The sequence below is a fragment of the Pseudochaenichthys georgianus genome, chromosome 9 (assembly GCF_902827115.2).
Source record: "Pseudochaenichthys georgianus chromosome 9, fPseGeo1.2, whole genome shotgun sequence".
Classification (NCBI taxonomy): domain Eukaryota; kingdom Metazoa; phylum Chordata; class Actinopteri; order Perciformes; family Channichthyidae; genus Pseudochaenichthys; species Pseudochaenichthys georgianus.
Genome location: NC_047511.1, coordinates 12,936,879 through 12,952,807, shown reverse-complemented (window position 1 = coordinate 12,952,807; position 15,929 = coordinate 12,936,879). Strand labels below are relative to the sequence as shown.

Genomic DNA, 15,929 nt, shown 5'->3' with positions numbered 1-15,929 from the left:
TTGAATCATGCTTACTTCTTTCCTTCAGCTAAGTCTGTGCGGGTCAAGATCAAGCGGAAAAAGAAGGAGGCGCGCAGCCACGACAAAGGCAAGAAGAAGCAGAGCCGAGGGAAGGCCAAGCCTGTGGTCAGCGATGACGACAGCGACGAAGACCCGGATGACAATGTAGGTCGTTCCACCTCACTGCATTTGACTGGATTCTTTTTTTGCAGAAGAAAAAGCGAATTCCTTACCTCTGTTTCAAACTCAGAAGGTCTCTTTCATGTTAATATAATTCTGACCGCAACCAGGGAAACAAAAATATATAGGAATAACACTCATGTCAATTTCAAAAATGTAATCATTTTAATATAATTCGTAACCACAGCTAAGAGGAAAAACATGGCACTCTGTTTTCATCCAGAACATGAACTGAGAAGCACCAAAAGAGCTTCCTACCAAATGATCTACAAAATCTTTGTCACTAATGGGAAATTAGAGCCGTGGCAACCACCATTTGAGTACTCATTTTCAAGTAATTATCATAGATCATTGTTCCACCTACAAGCAAACATCACAAATGTAATATTTCTTATATTCTCTTTCCAAATTAAGTTTATTTCAATGGGTGCTTTGTAGGCACGAACTGCAGATTTAATAAAAGCAGTGAGAGAAAATGTGAAAGATGTTTTGTGTCATTTACTGTAGCTGCGGATGTCGATCAAAAGACTGACATGACACAGAGTCTGGGACGTTTTTTTAATTCAGGGGGACATTTTGTCCTTGTTCTTTGTCAAAGTTAGTGTTGAAAGGCACCAAAGAAAGTAGGGCTGTGCGATTATGGCAAAAATCATAATTCCGATTATGTTGGTCAAAATGTATTAAATATTAATATTCAATAAGATAAGATAAGATAAGATGAACCTTTATTAATCCCCGAGGGGAAATTCAGTTGTACAAAAGCAGCAACAGGGTAAGCGTGAAAAACAGTACAGCAAAGATTCACACAGATCAATAAAATCTAAAATAAATAACATAAAATCAAGGAAATAATGATAATAATAATAAAAGACTATAAAAATAAACTGTAAAATAACTGTCAGCATATATACATATTTCGTCATCATCTAAGTTATAAAGTGCATAATAAGTTAAAGTGACAAGTTTAACATGGGTTGTGAAAACAGTATATATTTATGACCAGTGATTTAATTTGATTTCTTTTTCATCATTAACCCCTTGTTGTGCAGCCTGATGGCTACAGGCACAAAGGACTGTCCGAGGCGCTTGGTGCGTTGTGGTGGAGGGATGAGTCTGTGGCTGAACGTTAATTAAATACGATTATTCATTGACTTTGAAAACATCCATTTATTGAACTTTAAAGCAAATACAAATAATAATTTGAACAGTATCGTTTCAACTGTTGATTACCCTGAACGTATAATTAAACTGAAAAAACAATACAAAAATAAATGATACATTTAAATAAATAATATCAAAATAATAAATACCAATAAACAAGATCAACAAATATTTCGGAGCGCACTTCCACAAGCTACTAAACATATATAAATATGATAAATAAAAATCAATTAGATCAAATATGTTGCAGTGCACTGTCACAACCTAGCAAAGCTAAATACATTTTTTTTTTTTTCGATTATGTTGTTTTCGTAATTGTGGCAGGCCAAAATCGTAATTGCGATTAAAATACGATTAATTGCACAGCCCTAAAAGAAGGTCTTAGTCAATTCAAATTCTGATACTCTCCAACCAAACCTAAGTCTCCATGTTTCTCTAGATCAGGGGGTCTCCAACACGTCGATCAGCTTTTCAGTAGCTCGCCGCTCGATTATCGATTATAGCGTAGTAACGTTGCTTCTTGATTTTTCGGCCGGACAATAAAGTGTTTTTTATTTTAGAATTGTTTCTGTCACACAAATATAAAATTGGTCCGTGACGCAGAGATCAAGGAGCAGATGTGACAGTGGCACAGCGACACCACACTTGGAGCAGTCTGCTTTCTCCAGCAGCACCAGTCCAGAACCAACAGCAGAATGACCCGCTCTGAATCAGGCTGCGGCTCAGAGACACACAGGGAGGGATTTGTGTTTTTGAAAAACACTCGTTATCGTAATGTCAGGTTTTTGGTGGATTTAATCAAGTCTTGGATTGCAGAGTATGAATGTCCTCTTGCTATTTTCAGTTGATAAATACTTGTGTGAAGTTTGTGAAGGCAGGAGGAAAGCTTCCGCGATCACCGTCTCCTCTCCGTTCCTCCAAGCCCCGCCCCCTCCTGAAAAATAACTACTAATATGAGTGACAGGCTGATAGTGACCTGATAGAAACTTTATTATTCACTTAATCACTGATTGAGATGATGAAGCTAACTTCATCTCATACATTCATGGGATTCATGTAACAGTAAGACAGAGAATGTAAGTGTGCACCCACATGCACTATTTTTGTTTTTATAATGCTGTTGTAAATACTCCTGCTGTCTGCTGTGTTCAGACTCAAGTCATGTGTGTGATGCCTCATTCAAGACATTCAGTGTCCTTTTTTTAACAGAAGGCTATTGCTAGAAGCTGCAGCTAGACCGCAGAAGTATTAGTTTTTTGTTTTTGAGGATGGTAAAATGTCACACACAGATATAGGGAGCTAGACCTATACAATTGATTAATTATGGTTTATAATGTAATGTCAAGACAAAGAAGAAGAAAATGTGGCTGCACTGTTCAGTGTCAATCCTGTGGAGATGGAGGTTATAAATCTCTAAAATCATGTTCAGCTGAAGTCTCACAACATTTCTGGAGGCTTGTAGACCCAGAAAACTATAAGAACATTCACCAAGCAGCACTGAACATGTCTGCTTTACTTGGTTCTGTTCTACAGACCTTTGTGAAGCAGCTTTTTCTGACATGAATGTCATGAAATCTAAATACTGAACAAGACTGACTGATGGACATTTAAATGACTATTAGAGTGAACCTCCAGCATACACCCCTATGGTGGACTCCATGCAGCGCCAGTCTTCTCACTAACTGTAAAAAAGAGTGAATGCACTTATTTTACACACGTGCCATAAGATGCTTGCAAGGTGGGGATTAAGGCGATGTATTTCCTATGTGGGCCATAATAAGAAGTGAAAACATTGTATTTTTCTCTTGGACATTTATGTGAATCTTCAGTGATGTACTTACTATGTTGTCCATATTAATATGTGAGAAATTGTCGTTTTCTTGGACCTTGACGTGAAGTTAAGATTTTAGATAAGCTTTCGGTATTGCAATTTCACACGTGTACAAAAGTAGCTTAATTCAACTGATGAGTGCTATGTGAATAAATGTAAGTGATGCGATGCAAGTAGCTCTTGGCCACTTTCATTTTTTCAAAGTAGCTCTCAGATGAAGAAAGGTTGGAGACCCCTGCTCTAGATTAATGAATTAGCCACAGTGCACTAACAACACTCTACCTTGAACCCTTAATGAGTTATAAATAAACACAACAAATCTATTTGCCGCATGTTAAACTTATTTTTGACCTTTTTTATTTTATACTTTAACAGTAACAGGCTCGAGGCCGATGTGCCTCTATTCACGCAACTACTGAAAAATAGAACAGTCTCTCAAGGTTTTTGCATGCAGTCATATTTTTGAAGAAATAAGTTCCCTAATAAGGCCCTATCATGCTTTTTGGGGTTTTCCATTTCCTGTAGTGTATAATATCGTTTGGGCATGTAAAGGGTCTGCAAAGGCTAAAATCCCAAAGTTCAAGCCAAAGTGAGTTTCTCTCACACACACTCCCTGTCTGAAACCTCAATTGGACTCCTTTTTCTTCCGTGACATAGTGACATCACTGTGTAACAATACTTGTGCTTCTATGGGCTAGCGCTCCAACACATTGTACGTAAGGGGCGGGACATCTCTGAGTGGTTTATCAATCACAGCAGAGCTAGCCAGCTAACCAATCAGAGTATACTGGTCTCTGATTTCAGACAGAGGTAATTTAAGTAATTTAATTTCAAAAATGTCGAATGCCAATACTGATAAGTGTACACTGAAAGCCTATCAAGATGTGATGAGGCAGCGAGTGATTTTTATTACCCGCACCCAACCGACCCATATAAAAGCCTAACCCCAATACCTAACTTGCAAAAATATGGTTTGATCAATAACCCAAACCCCTATCTAGAACTTTTCCATATATTCTTCCAAATTGGTGTTTAATAGCAGTACAATTAAATAACCCTTTGTCAAAGACATAAATGTTCCTATGAATCGATAAACCCACGAGCAGCTATTGTCCGACCAATGACAATTTGGGTAACATCAGGTATCAACAAGCGGACCAGTGAGTATCAGCGCCACAGTATGTTGTTGTAGTGCTATGCTTTGAACTTTGATACCAATTGATCAATATTCAGCAGAGGTTGGCATCTTCTCGCCATGCCAGCAGTGATAGTTAACTGCAGGGTGTTTCAGGTAATGCAAACAGCCAAAATAAGACCTTCTCGAGAGCGTGGCCAGAAGCCATGTATCTCTTTGAATACAAATGTATGAGTGATTTCCTCAGCTGTCTATCACAGGGTGTGCACAAATGCTTGAAGTGCTTGCATATTGAAGTGGAAAATCAAGTACTAGAGTACTACATAATAGCTCCCTTTTCAACAAAGGCCAAAAAAGTCCTTCAAATTCAGAAATATAAATATTTTGTTATAAATAAGTTTTGTCCATCAAGTCATTATAATTAAATCCTCGGAATCAGAAACTGCTCAGTCTTTTAACTTATTTTTCTTCTTAACACTTTTGGTCTACTGTTGTTGATGCCCCTGTTAATGAACACTTAATATTCCAGGGAATTGTAAGGGCACGGTCACATTCGCCAACCGAGGCCATATTCTCCTAGAAAGTTCATCAAAGTTGACAGCTTGAGAAGCGTGGCTGTGGGGTTTTGGAGCCCTCAGCGCTGTCTGTTTGATTATATTTATCTGTCCGTTCAGTTGTTTGTGACTGACCTATCTGCCGACTACAGGATCCCCACGGGTCCTTTCAATCCTTGAACGTAAAAAGAAATGGGCAATTGAAATGTTTCATGTTAGGTCCTTAAATTTGAAGAATTGGGCCTGGGAAGCCTTTGAATTACAGTTTTAAGGAGGTGTGGGAGACCTATTAATATATTTAAAGTATTTTATTGACAGCTCAGTTTAAAAAATGTGACTAGTTTTGAGAGGGACTGACATTGATCCCATAATTTTACACATTTAATTAAAAAAACACTTCAAAATAAAGTTTGCACTCCTTGAAAATGAAAAAGGAGCTTGAAAATGTAGTTTATACTTGACATTATTTGTCAAATAAGATAAGAAACCTTTATTGTCACTGTATAAGTGAACCAAAATGTCTTTTGGAGCAAGGATTAAAGGTGGGGTAGGTAAGTTTCAGAAACCGTCTCGGGTGCACTAAAATTTGAAAGTACACAGCCGAAAAGAATCCGCCCCTTCCTTCAGACTTCCTTACAGAGCACCTCCTCCAACACACATGAACGCGCACATGACGTCAGCAGACTGGTGAAAGTGGCCGCCTGTTGCTGGCGAGTCATTGAAGTACTGCTGCAATGCACGCCCAATGAGGGCACGAGATACATTTGTGCGTGCACAAGATGGCTGACAGACAGGGCCACAGATGCATTTTTTGTATGGATTTTTTGTCAAAGCACTTAAGATATTCATTGCTATCGGGATGTTAAGAGCATTCCATGGAATATAACAAAAAGTGTATCTCGAGCCGGTTTCTGAAACTTACCTACCCCACCTTTAAGGATTAAAACTAAAGAAGTATACAAAAACAACATTTGAAACAGATCCATATAAAGACCTACTGTCTTGTGTGCTGCTCGTTCAAAGTAGATCTTTCTGGCAACTTAACCACAGATTTAAAAGCCTTTGAATCTCCCTCTCTTCTAATACCTTTTTTCTTTTTCTCGTGTGCAGGACCAGTCAGACAAGAGTGACGATGACTGAGGACAAGAGGATATTAATTATGGCACTTATAAACACAGAGGACATATCTTCAGTCGTCATTGTTCAGGTTCATATTCTGTACATTTTTTTTTTTTTACTTCATTTGTCCTCTTTGTAAGTTTGTAGTGTGTTTTGTCGCACCTTCTCCTACCGGCTTTGAAATGTATTACTTGTATTCGATAAGCTACAGCAATACCAATCTGCTTATATTCCTGTTTTTAAGACAATTTTTTAGTATATTTTTTAACTCTGCTTCAAAAGCCGATTTAAATTCTGTATGAAAAAAAGGAAGAAAAAAAAAAGATTTGGTCTCGCTATATTCTTTTCTTGATTTGTTGCTTGCACTTTTAGAACATGAAATATTGAAATGAAAATAACAGATCGAAATTAGAAAAAGTGTGTTATAAACTACATATATATGGAAAGCCAAGGACATCCTATCTAATTTGGATATCCACCGGTGGTAAAAACAATGGCAATCAATCAAGTTTTTTAACTTTGGAATAATTGTTTCACGTTGTGCAGTGCCAAAATGTCAGAGAAATTGGTAGTTCGTTGAACCCCTCCCCATAACCAGCGATGGCTCAATCATAGCTTAGCAACCGGACTTTTATGTCAAGCTTTATATTTCTCCGCCTTTGAAGCTCGGTACGAGAGACACTACAGTTAGTCTAAAGTGCGGTGTCTTTCCAAAACCAGAAATAAAAGAGCAAAATAGAAGAAACGGCATGTTATCTGCTGTGATGTCAGCGGCACATGTTTGATTGGCCAGCTTAGAAATACTACACAAATAAAATAATATTACAATTAGTTTATTCTTTATTATTAATAAAAGAACACATACTGTAGTTTACTTTGAAGACCAGGAAGAGCTTAACTTCTAATTATTCAGGCTTAAGCTGCTGTCATTAGCATGTCTGGCTAACAAGCTTCCAGTTTGCATTATTGTGTGGGGTTATTAGATGCATTAATTAAAGCCCAGTTTAGGACTGAATCATCCGCTGTGTAGAATTTTCCTCTGAGTAGAAGCTGCTCAACATACTGTTGTTGATGATATTATGATAGAATTACACATTGAATCCTCGATTTGTCCTTAATATACTTTTAGCCTGGGTCATTTTTTAAATTGATTTATAACTTTTTGTCTTTAGGCATGATGTCGCATTTGTACTTGCACATTTTGAGAATATAAACTATTTTCTACGTTTTACTTTTGAAATATCCCTATATTTGAAACAAGTTAGCTGAAAGAAATTTGAAATGTAGCAAAAAAAAAAGTGTATTTTATAAACCACCTAAGGTGGCTATTTTTCTTAGCTAGCTGCCAACATGTGTTAGCATCAGCTGCCATTTCAGATTGATTGATTGATAGTAGCTAGCTTAAAATGAGAAGCTGCTTTTTGCCTGAAATCAAAATAGCACAACATTTCATAAGTAAGTCGACCTGCGAAAAAGGGGCAAAATGTAAAGCTTGACAGTCATAGCGACATGAACTACGAGAGACGGGGCTTAACGAACACTCAACAAGGATATTTTTAGTGTAAACTGTTTCCTGACGCTATATTAACGTATATCTTACAGCCAGCACAGCTATATGTCAGTTGTTGCTCGTTGACCTACATATAATCTTGAAGTGACCATAAATGCTGAGTGCTCTTTTTTTTAATTGCTTTTATTAAGATAAATGTAACCTTACATTTTGTAGGTGGCACATTGTTTAGAAAATAAGTTGTTTCATGTATCCTTTCCTCTTATGATTTCAAGTTGTGGTGTTCAAGAGCAGAAGCTTTGAATTAGTTGTGAACGTTTCTTTCAGTCCGAAAGGAGCTAGTGGGTTATTTTCAATGAGATACTAGTTGTTAAGGCTGCAGATTGATGGGGAGACATCTTGTCTTGTTGTATGAAACCGGTATTTATCGTAGCTAAATATAGCTTTATAAAGTGTCTAAAAACATTTTGCAGATTGTAAAGAACTGTGATTTAGCTGGATTCTTACAGACTACTGTATAAAAGCTGGTTAACAAAGGAAAATATTACAAGGAAAACAGTATTATTGGATTGAAACATTTTATTTGGATGCCATTGAATATAACAGTTTATTTCAACAATGTATTGATTTCTTTTGAATAAGGTCATTTGTGTTCCTGTATTAGTTAGAGCCCTCATTTAGTCCAGATTATATGTTGTTTGTAGCATGATCTCTTTTGGCGATATACTGTATTCACGCAGATATATTTTTTTGTTTGTGTAACATGTGCTTGCCGACTCTTCATAAGTGTGACTTCATCTTTGCTTTCTTTGCACAGTGTCTTTGTGGTTGTATGTCATAACCCAGGGCAAATAAAATCTCATCGATTTTCAGCACAAAATACCTGTTCTTGTTTATTTTTTCATTCTTACTGGGAACCATTTCTACTTGTTTGTTTAACATTTAGTCTGGAAACCCTTCATTTCTTTTTTTTCTCAGTGTGGTTTAGTAAAAAGATGAGGGCCTACAGGTTTCAGCAGTTGAGTTTTAAGTTGTAATTCCCTTTTCCCGACAGATACATGTACATAGGTAACTAGCCTTTACATGATAAGATGGTAAAAATTAGAAACACACATATTTAGGAATGACACTTACTAAACACTGTTAATATAATCAAAATAAATCTATAAAGAACCATTATAAACAGCATTGGTTGACCAACGTTTTTTAAAGAGTAGAAATTATAACGTAAAAATAAAGAGAGGGAGGAAAAAAACATTGGAAATAAATTAAAAGGTAACAAAAGTGATGTTAAGTGTCTGAATAAAATGTATTTCGATTTTTGGTGTGTTTGGTTATAAAAACGGTCACACTACTGCTGCATCATAATGGAGTTAAGAAACAGTATGTCGAGAAAAGGAAAAGTCTTCATGACCTGAAAGACAATATATATACGTCATACATACACTCAAACAAGTTACTTAAAATAATACAATAATATTCGTATATTTACAATTATGACAGTCTTAAATAGCCATGTGTCAATAATAATAATAATATATAAATTGTACCTTTATTTGTTACCCTTTTGATTTTAGGCTTTTTTACCTTGTGCTGCCCCACCCATTTCTTTAATTGTGGTTGTTTCCTATTGGTCACGGTCATTGGTCAGTCAGATTCACCTGTTTTAATTGGTTGTAGGTGAGGCATGGCAACAAAGATGGCGGGGACACGCAAAACACCGGGAAGAAAAATACGGCTATCAGCAGTTTGTTGGAAATTGTCCCAGCGGTATTACTTTGTGTCAGTTGTGTTGGCTGGACATTAGTTCTGCACGTGTCTGTGAAAAGCTTAACCCTTACATGTACATGTATGTTGTGTTCGGGTCTCCCGTGACCCGTTTCAAGTTAAAATTATATAACAACTACACTCTTTTTTTGTAACGGAACAAGGCTTCATGATATCCTCCACAACAGCAATATAAACGATACAAAACTGATTTTGACAATTTTTGCCAAGTCTGAAGGTCTCTAAAAAAAAGTGTATAATTTGGTGTTCGGGTCTGGGAAGACCCAGCAGAATTGTTGTGGGTGACTCGGGGACAATTTTGACCCAATCAAGATTCATCTTTGATTTTAGACACACCACCCCCACCCCCTTCATCCACTGTAACAATAATGTTTTTGGGGAGAATGTCATCAGGGTTGCCAACTTTGGGTACCTGGCGGGAGTGAGATTTTGATATCATGGGTTTAATTACACATATGCGCACTAAATGACTGCTATCGTGTCAGCAGCGGGACTTTAGCATATATATAGGATATAGGATATATATACAAGATATACAAATACACAAAATTGGACACAGACTATAAAGGGCACAATGTTTCATTCACTAATGAAAGTCAAACACATGTTTGTTTCCACTGTTTTATTGTGTGCCTGTCGCGATAAGCTATTAATTGACATATCGTACGATAAATAAAAATGAACTCGATACATTTCCATTTACATGAGGATGTGACTAGCAGTTCGAAAGGATGTACTTCAATTATTATTATATATTATCATTATGTCAGGGGTCTAAAATGGTCATACAACGGTGCCGACAATATTATTGTTTATCGCAATAATTTCCTGGAAAATGTATCCAACAAAATTAATTATCGTGAGAGGCCTATACATGAAACACACACACAAACAAATCTACAGACTTACTCCAAACTGCAAAACATATTAATTAACACACTCTATTTTGGCCTAGTAGAACAATAAGCAGCAGACTTTTACTTTTTAACATTTCTACTAGATCTTAGATCTGCGCTTGCGCAATACGGGTCGGCAGTTGCCAGAGAGTATTTTTGTTGCGTATTCTATTGTAAGGCTAACCCATACAGTGGTGGGGTGAAGTCAGTATTTGCAATGTAATTACATACACGCTCCCCCTTGACAGTGAAACGCCACGCGTGAGGTTTAGATTATTTCCCTGTCTCAATCCAAATTGAACTGTATGAAATAAAAAGGCACATTTGTCTTGTAGTAAATAAAAAGGGCGACCTGGAGCCAATCCTGCAATTTCCCCACAGGTGAAAGAGTTGACATGCTGAAAGCCCAACCCCTGTAGGGGGGTCTGGGGGGATTCTCCCCCAGGAGATTTTTTGAAATACTAACATAAAATACAGATTCTGGTACTCTCTTGAGAAGAAAAATAAATACATCTATTACTACACGACATATTTAAACAAATGAATGCCATTTTAGTTTTGTGTTACTTTGTTCTGAAAGCTGAACCTGCTGCTCCTCACAGAGAGAAGAGGGAAGAAGCTGTGTTAATTACTTTACATTGTGGATAAGGGTTGATAGCCCCCATTGTTCTGTGTGTCAACATGAAAGACAGCCCACACACCTATCAATCATCAAACCGTGGGGTCTTATTACATTACGTGTTGATTTCTATCAACACGTAATCTTGTATCGATAGAGATGTACTACAGCAAAAGTATTCTCCGTCGGGACTTCCTGCAACAACACCACGCCGTTATCTTGATTCTGATTGGCCAGAAGACATTATCAAAGATGTTCTATTGAGAAGACGATCACTACCTGACAAAAGTTTTCAAAACCGTTTTCGGTATTCTTGTTTTTGGTGTGAGAATAGTTTGGGCAGAGTGAGAGCGTGAGATTGTGAGATGCGTGAGAGTTGGCAACCCTCACTGTTGAATCACATGTTTTACTTAAATATGTGGTGTAATGTTTTTTGGGGCCATAAATAAAATTACAACAGGATTGTACGGTTATGAATGCATAATAAGTTAGTTATGATGTAGTTAAAACAATATTGGATGATAGTCATTCTTTGTGAGTGTTTTGTACTGAGATAAATCATGGGTCAAAATTGACCCGCGAACACCATGAACGGTAACAGTGTTTGAACACAACACAACACAACACAAGGGTTAAATAAGGTTGCTTATGACCAAGCTATGATGCTAATGAAGTATTTAGCTAGTATGGTGTCCCTCTTAAAGTTAGCTAGTTCGACAACTTACTAGATGCGTAAACCACGGACGAGTGTCAGCTTGGACCCAGCCTGACAGTCAGACAAAGCAGCAGGGACCGGAGGAAATGCCGGTCCTCTGAAGAGGTGTTGGACTGCTCAGGTGGAGAGACATTATCATTTAGAAATGCGCGTTCCCGTGACAAGGGGGGCATTTCATGACGGGGAGGCATAATGTGACACAACACCGGCAACCGGATAACACTCCAGATCGTCTATTACTGTAAGTTGTAATTAATTGTTTTATCGTTCAGCAATGTCTTTTATTGTGGTGAAAATGCAGTACTTATTTTTGCCTCAAATACTGAGGTCATGTTCTTTTTCAACTTTACTGAACAATCAGAAAAAGATGTTCACATCAGTGAGGGTATTATGAACAGACTACATGCATAAAATAAAGGGGGAAAAACACACATGGTCAATACATGTGTGTAGAAATTGAATCTAGATCCATGTCAAAACCCCAATACATACTGCAGACATTTGAGCAGGCGACATTTGTGGATGAAATATGTTCTGAAATAATCAAATGACTAATTCCAAAGTATTGTTTTGTTTCCCAAATAATGGCTAAATGTTATATTGTCCTATGTTTTTATCATTGCAAGTTAACCAATACTGGAAATCATTCCAAAATGTTTGAACTATAGTGCAGGAAAAGAAAAGACGTGCTGGTGTTTCAATATCTGAGTTACAACAGGAGCATACATAAGTCTAAATGGAATTTCTTGTGTAGGAACTTGAAATTTAAGATAGAATTTAAATGGTGTGCTGTTCTATAGGCTTTGTTGCATTCAAAGCATTATAAAATACTATTCATTGTTACAAACAAACACAACCCTGTACAAAGGAGAGTTTTGATGATTTACAGAATAATGTATTTCTTGAGCTATTTTGATTTCTATCTATACAGAAGTATGTTCATGCAAAAATGTTATAGTTCCAAATTGAAATACAATGAATGGAATATTTTGATTTGGTTTCAATATTGTTAAGGAAAAAAAGACATTTGAATGTGCCACATTTGTTATTGTGAAGGGTATTTCTCACCATTTTTATTTTGAGCACATGTGTTTTTCTAAAATAGATTTCAATGTATATCTATTGACACAACTGTCTACACAATATTCAGAAGATATATTAAAGGGAGTATATCTTAAGTTGTGAAAAAAAAAAAAACATTATTTGTTCGCTTACGATTGCTCTCTGGTGTAGTGATCATTACAGCCCAGGTGCCAGCACAGCTAGAAGGTTTATTTACTTGTTTTTTTTACATAACCTGGGGCGAGCAACAGTGTATTCCCTGTTGACTTTCTTTTGTTTGTTTAGTGCAGGGATGGGCAACTTTGATGGTGGTGGGGGCCACATAATTGATGTACTGGCCACCAGGGGGCCGCAGATTCACTTGGAACACACAAAAATTCCATGTGTTGTATGTAATTATTAACAAATATACTAAGTCTGACATCTTCATTGACATTTTACAATCAAAGGGAACATCCCCAATAAATGGGAACATCCTCTAATAAGCTCACTAAACAAATATCAGTTCACAGAAATGTTATTTCATTTGTACAAGTGGCATGTTTGTATTGAACAGGTTATTAAACAGTGGAATAAAGCTATTTTAAACTATTGGAAAGCACGGAAATTGTGTGTATTGAGATTAACCCAGACATTAGTTGTCTAACTTGAACCTAAAACACTTGTAGCCAGTCTCTGCATTCTCCTTATTCCACAATAAGGGGAATGTCAACACGCCCGCACTTTGCTGTTCCTCAGCGCCACTCCCCCTCCCTCCCGCTGAAATTATGAATGAAAAGCGTAGTAATCATAGATAACACGGCAGGGTCCGTGACAGTTTGTTTTCATCTGATTTCAAATAAACAAAGTATTTTTAAGAATATTAAACTTTTTCCGCCAAATTCAGATGATAAATACAACTTTTAAGCTTGTAAAGGCATAATTATAAGAGGCAATTTAACGTCACAGCAGGCATAACAACAGCCGGTGTTTCTTGTGAGGGTTTCCCACAATACACACAAATGCATCACAGATTATTTTGTGGTATTTGAAATCATGTACGCAGCTCGCGACGTAACTAGGAGTCTAGTGGACGGTTTTTAATTAATTACGTTGTTTATAAATTAATATGAGGGCCGCAAAAAGAGGAGGTGGGGGCCGCATGCGGCCCGCGGGCCGCCATTTGCCCATCCCTGGTTTAGTGTATAGTACACTATACTTTTGAACAAACTCTGTCATCCCTACAGGCTACAGAGGATTGCAGAGTAATATCATGGATTTGGATGTTTGTGTTAGGGATATTAAGGCAAAAACCTTGTTTAATACTGATTTTATAGAAGTCTATGAGAAAATGTCCCTATGTCTTCCTTCAGAATCAGAATACCTTCACATCACATTTCCTTCCCCCTCTCCCCAGGAAGCACAGTGTCCTAACCGTTTTGGCTTCGGGACAACCAGTCAGCTACCAGGTTTGACTTCCCCGGCCGGTACCTGACCGTAAAGTTATACGGCTGCAAGGCACCACCCCGCGATACGCATGTTTGCGTCCTTCATTTTGTGAAGCCATTGAAGTGCACGATGGTCTGTCTCCAGTATGAACTGCCGTCCGAGAAAGTAGTCCCTCAGGGAGTCGATGGCCCACTTCATCGCCAGGCACTCCTTTTCAATGGTCGAGTACCTTGTCTCCCTGTCCAACAGCTTCCGACTGAGGAAAACCACCAGTTTCAGCTCCCCATCCACTTCCTGCAGCAATACCGCTCCAAGGCCTACCCCTGAGGCATCTGTCTGAACGGTGAATAGCTGATTAAAGTCTGGTGAGTGAAGGACTGACTCAGTGGTAATGGCTTGCTTCAGGTCCTTTAAAGCTCTGTCACAGTCCTCGTTCCAGCGGACTTTGGCTGGCACCAAGGCCTTGGTGAGGTTGGTCAACACAACTGCTCTTTCTGACAGCTGAGGGATGAACTTCCGATACCAATTGACTAACCCCAAGAAGGACTTTACCTTCTTCTTTGTGGTTGGCACGGGGTAGGAGGTAATCGCTTCGATCTTACTCAGCTGTGGGCGGATGACACCTCCACCAATGACGTAGCCCAGGTACTCCGCCTCTTCCTTGGCAAAGGCACTTTTACGGGGGTTGATGGTCAGTCCAGCAGCTTGGATCGCATGGAGGACCTGTTGTAGGTGATCTCTGTGTTCTTCCCATGTTTGGCTGAAGATCACAACATCGTCCAAGTAAGCTGCGGAAAATGTTGCAAACTCCTGCAGTACTTGGTCCTTGAGCCTCTGGAAGGTCGCAGGGGCACCATGCAGTCCAAAGGGCATTACCCGGAACTGGAACAGTCCAAACGGGGTAGTAAAGGCCGTCAGCAGCTTGGCCTCAGGTGCCACCTGCCAGTACCCCTTGGTGAGGTCCAATGTGGTGATGAACTTTGCTCGTCCCACCCTCTCTAACAACTCGTCGATTCTTGGCATGGGGTATGGGTCAAACTTTGAGATGCTGTTAAGATATCTGAAGTCAATGCAAAATCGTAAGGAGCCATCTTTCTTTGGTACAAGCACCACTGGACTGCACCACTCACTGGTTGACACTTCGATGATCCCCTGCTCTAACATCAGCTTTATCTCCTTCTTCAGGGCCAGCACCAACCGCTCAGGGATACGGTAGCTTTTCTTTCGGCTGGGACCAGTCTCCTTGAGGTAGATGTTGTGCTGGACCAGATTGGTCAAACCAGGCAGCTCTGTGAAAAGCTCTGGATCCAATAGCTCGTTGATTTCCTCTTGCTGGACCGATGGGAGATGTGTTACATCCAATAGACCTCGTTCAGGTAGGTCCGTGGGGAAAAACTGCTCCTCCACCTCCTCTTCCTCCACTGGCTGTATGAAAAAGTGTTGCGACACGGTGTCTGGTGAATCTTGGAATCCTTTTAACAGGTTGATATGAAACGTCTGGTGCTTCTTGGTTCTGTCCGGCATATGGATTTCATAGTTGACTGTTCCGACCTGTCTGGTGACCTCATATGGGCCCTGCCATCTAGCCAGCAGCTAGCTGCTCTCACTGGAAGGTAACAGCAACAGCACCTTCTGACCAGGTTGAAACACTCTTTCTCTGGCCTTCTGGTCATACCAGGTTTTCTGAGTCTTGTGGGCATTCATCAGGTTCCCCTTGGCCAGGGCTGCCATTTTCTCCAACCGCTCCCTCATCTTGACCACGTAGGATACAATGTTTTCACCAGCAGGCTTCAGATTCTCCCAGTGGTCTTTAAGCAGATCCAGGGGAACTCTCACCTCTATTTGGTCGGTTTTTTTCCCTCTCGGCATTTCCAACTCCTTACTTGGTAAATCCCACTTCTGACACCACTTGTGAAGCTGACAAGTGAGCG

General features: G+C 38.8%; 1 protein-coding gene across 1 annotated transcript in view; it reads left to right on the top strand.

Moving 5' to 3' along the window:
- Positions 1–8,370, top strand: part of smarca2 (SWI/SNF related BAF chromatin remodeling complex subunit ATPase 2) — an 82,858-nt gene extending 74,488 nt beyond the window's left edge. The window contains exons 33-34 of the mRNA XM_034091700.1: positions 29–165; positions 5,972–8,370. Of these exons, the coding sequence (XP_033947591.1) occupies positions 29–165; positions 5,972–6,001 (167 nt within the window). The 3' untranslated portion in view covers positions 6,002–8,370. The remainder of the gene's footprint in view (positions 1–28; positions 166–5,971) is intronic.
- The last annotated feature ends 7,559 nt before the right edge of the window (positions 8,371–15,929 follow it).